The sequence below is a fragment of the Chrysochloris asiatica genome, unplaced genomic scaffold (genome assembly GCF_000296735.1).
Source record: "Chrysochloris asiatica unplaced genomic scaffold, ChrAsi1.0 scaffold00146, whole genome shotgun sequence".
NCBI lineage: Eukaryota > Metazoa > Chordata > Mammalia > Afrosoricida > Chrysochloridae > Chrysochloris > Chrysochloris asiatica.
The window spans coordinates 3600411-3604123 of record NW_006408664.1 but is presented as its reverse complement, the minus strand read 5'-3'; the positions used below and the strand labels follow the sequence as shown (position 1 = coordinate 3604123).

General features: G+C 35.7%; 1 protein-coding gene across 2 annotated transcripts in view; it reads left to right on the top strand.

Moving 5' to 3' along the window:
- SLC35A1 (solute carrier family 35 (CMP-sialic acid transporter), member A1) overlaps positions 1 to 3713 on the top strand; it is an 81670-nt gene that overhangs the window by 65323 nt on the left and 12634 nt on the right. For both annotated transcript variants that reach the window (XM_006870631.1, XM_006870630.1), the window contains exon 4: positions 2334 to 2486. In XM_006870631.1, coding sequence (XP_006870693.1) covers positions 2334 to 2486 — 153 coding nt within the window. The remainder of the gene's footprint in view (positions 1 to 2333; positions 2487 to 3713) is intronic.

Genomic DNA, 3713 nt, shown 5'->3' with positions numbered 1-3713 from the left:
TGTCCTGTGCCCATTTTTAAATTGGATTAAAATAATAGTTTGTCTTTTTCTTGTACAGGTGTTGTAGTTTTCTATAAATTTTATAGATTGGCCCCTTATCTGATATGTTGTTCCAAAACCAGTTTTTCTTCCCAGTCTGTTGTCTCCTGTTTTACTATTTTGGTGAAATCTTTTTGATGAACATAAGTGTCTAATTTGCTATTTTTGTCTGTTTTTAAAAAACTGCTTGACAGTGTGATTATTGCATGTAATATTAATGATGTTGTTCCACATTCCATTGGGCCACCTCTCTGGAATTGGCTCATATATGTTTCTCTTCCAATTGTCCAGGTAGCTGTCTTTCAAAGTTTTTTGCATAGATGAGTGATCACATCCAGTACTGCATCAGTATGTTGAAAGATTTTAATTTGTAGTTCGTCAATTCCTAGAGTCTTGTTTTTTGCCTTCAGTGCAGCTTGGACTTACTTCTTCCTTCAGTACCATCAGTTCTTGATCACATTCTGCCCCTTGAAATGGTTGATCATCAACCATTTGTCTTTGGTACACTGATTCTGTATATTCCCTCCTTTTGATGCTTTCTTTATCATTCAGTATTTTGCCTGTAGAATCTTTCAGTATTTCATGTTGAGGCTTGAATTTTTTTCTTCATTTCTTTCAGCTTGAGAAATGTTGAGTGTGTTCTTCCCTTTTGGTTTTTCAACTACAGGTCTTTATGCATTTCATTATAATACTATGCTTTGTCTTCTCGAGATGCCCTTTGAAGTTTACTGTTCAACTCTTTTACTTTCTCTTGTCTTAAATTCACTTTAGCTTCCCTGTTCTCACAAACAAGTTGACAGAATCTTCTGATGCCCATTTTGTTTTCTTTCTTGCCTAGTTTTCTAATCTTTTGCTTTCTTCCTTTATGATGTTATTGATGTCATTCCACAACTCTTCTGGTCTTTAGTTATTAATTTTCTAATGCATCAAATATTTTCTTGAGATGGTCTCTGAATTCAGTTTGGATATATTCAAAGCCATATTTAGGCTCTTATGGACTTGTTTCCATTTTCTTCAGCTTCATTCTGAACTTGCATATGAGCATATGATGGTCTGTTCCACAGACTGCTCCTGGCCTTGTTTTGGCTGATAGAGCTTTTCCACCGACTCATTCCACAGATGCCATCAGTTTAATTCCTGTGAATTCCATCTGGTGAGGTCCATATGTGTAATTGCCTGTATGTTGTTGATAAAAGATATTTGCAATTAAGTCATTTGTCTTGCAGAATTGTATCATGGGATCTCCAGCATCATTTCTATCACCAAGGTCCTATTTTCCAACTAATGAGCCTTCGTTTCCAATTTTCACATTACAGCATCTGTAATTATCAGTGCATCTTGATCGTATGTTTTCTCAATTTCAGAATAAAGACTTTGTTAGAATTCTTCAATTTTCTCATCACTGGCTTTAGTTAGTGATTGGTGTGTAAATTTGTAAATAGAGGTATTAACTGATCTTGCTTATTGATGTATGGTATCATAGACATTGTTCTTCAGGATAGATCTTGAAATGTTACTTTTAATGATGATATGATGCTATTCTTGAATTTGTTGTTCCAAGTATAGTAAACCATTTTTTTTTTTTTAACAATTGCCAGATTCAAGTCTGGCCAAGACCAGTCTTTTTCAAGTCATTAATGCCTAGGATATGGATCTGACGTGATCCATTTCATTTTTGACAGCTTCCAATTTTTCCAGATTCATACTTCAAACATTTCGTGTTCTGATTATTAATGAGTGTTTGTAGCTGCCTCTTCTCATGTTGAGTTTACCTCATCAACAAATGAAGATTCTGAAAGCTTTGCTCTACTCATGTCATTATGTTCAACTTTACTATGACAAGGCAGTTCTTCTCCAGTCTTATTTTGAGTGCCTTATGTGGTGCTGTAGGATAAGCACTGGACTGCTAACCACAAGTTCATTGACTCAAACTCACCAGCCATTCCTTGGAAACCCTCTCTATAGGGTCTCTATGTGTCAGAATGGACTCAACAACACTTAACTATGACAAATTCTGGCACTGTATCTGACTGAATTCTGCTATTCATAATGTTTTCATCATCTGGCACTATATCTAACAGTGTTGTTCAGTTCATCAGCGGCTAAACATAAACATTCAAAAGTAGTTTGCCTCTCCTTTCAGCTCTGCTGAAACCTGTCCACCACAGGTATTAAAAATTGGTGGCGTATCTTCTAGAAGCCACCACAATTTGACAAACTGACAGATGAGTGGGGGATATTTGTACTAGAGACTGATATTAGCTGAATTAATGAATCCCTTGTTTTCCCTCTAGGTGACCTACCAGTTGAAGATACCCTGTACTGCTTTATGCACTGTTTTAATGTTAAACCGGACACTCAGCAAACTACAGTGGGCTTCAGTTTTTATGTTATGTGGAGGAGTCACACTTGTACAATGGAAACCAGCCCAAGCTACAAAAGTTGTGGTAAGAAACAAAATTTATACCATAAGTAAAATAGGAAACTTCCTTAAGCCTAATATACTTTAAACACCACATGGATCAATGCAATATGATTACATTTCTTTCAGTTAAAATTATCTTTGCCTTTAATAGACTTTTTGAACTTTCCTAGTATAATGTTATTAAAGATACATACACTGGCTTTCTGTGTCTTAGAGGATAATGTGCATAAATGTAACCCAGCCCCTTTAAAATCAAAGTACTTTTGCAAGGTTATATGATTAATAGTGAAACTATGTCTGCAATTCCCAACTTCCACATCATGTATATACTCAGGACTTCTAGGCCTGTTTTAGATATTTTTTCACAAACACTAGGAAGGGCAAGCATTTTATTTAGGTTGTTGTTGTTATTGTTAAGTGCCGTCGAGTCTGTTCCGACCCATAGCGACCCTGAATAGGGTTTCCGAGGCTGTAAATCTTTACGGGAGCAGATCGCCTCATCTTTCTCCCGCGGAGCAGCTGGTAGTTTCGAACTGCTGACTTTCCGGTTCGCAGCCCGATTCATAACCACTACGCTACCAGAGTTATTTAGGTAGGTTTTTATATTCCTCAGACCTCACAAAGTTTCTTATCCTTTTGTACAAACTCACTGTTATGACTGGCATTACAGGGACGTAGTATGCTTACTGATTATTGAAACTAAAATAGGGTAAAAATTGTCTTTTACTTATAACTGACTTTTGTTGGGTAAGAGTTGAATGTTTAATATGAACTTGACTTTTTATATTATAGGCCCCATTCAGTTAGGAAGTGAAGCTATAGTGAACAACTTTCTGAAAGTCAGGGGGTTTACTTCTAAAATCAGACTCTTGTCGATTTTTAGCAAATAAAGGAGTATGGTTTTCTTAGGAGTAGAAGGCAGCTGGCAATGTATGGAGAGCTTTTGAAAGTAGGAAGTCAATTCCTTTTTAAGAATCACTTTCTAGTCTGTTAGAGAAAAGTTATGGCTATCTCTCCACTCCCAAAAAATGAGTTTTAATATTTACTGTCTTCAGATGATGCAGGCTATTATTCTTGGTAATATTTTTAAAAAATAGATAAAAATGAGCTGCACATTTGTCAGGTTAGACCTTCAGAGAAATAGTTTATGAAGGCAAAAGCTTTTTTTTTTAAAGTGTTTTATTGTGAATTATGATAGTTTGCATGGGAGAACATTAGTTTTACATTCATTCTATCTTACATCTTATCA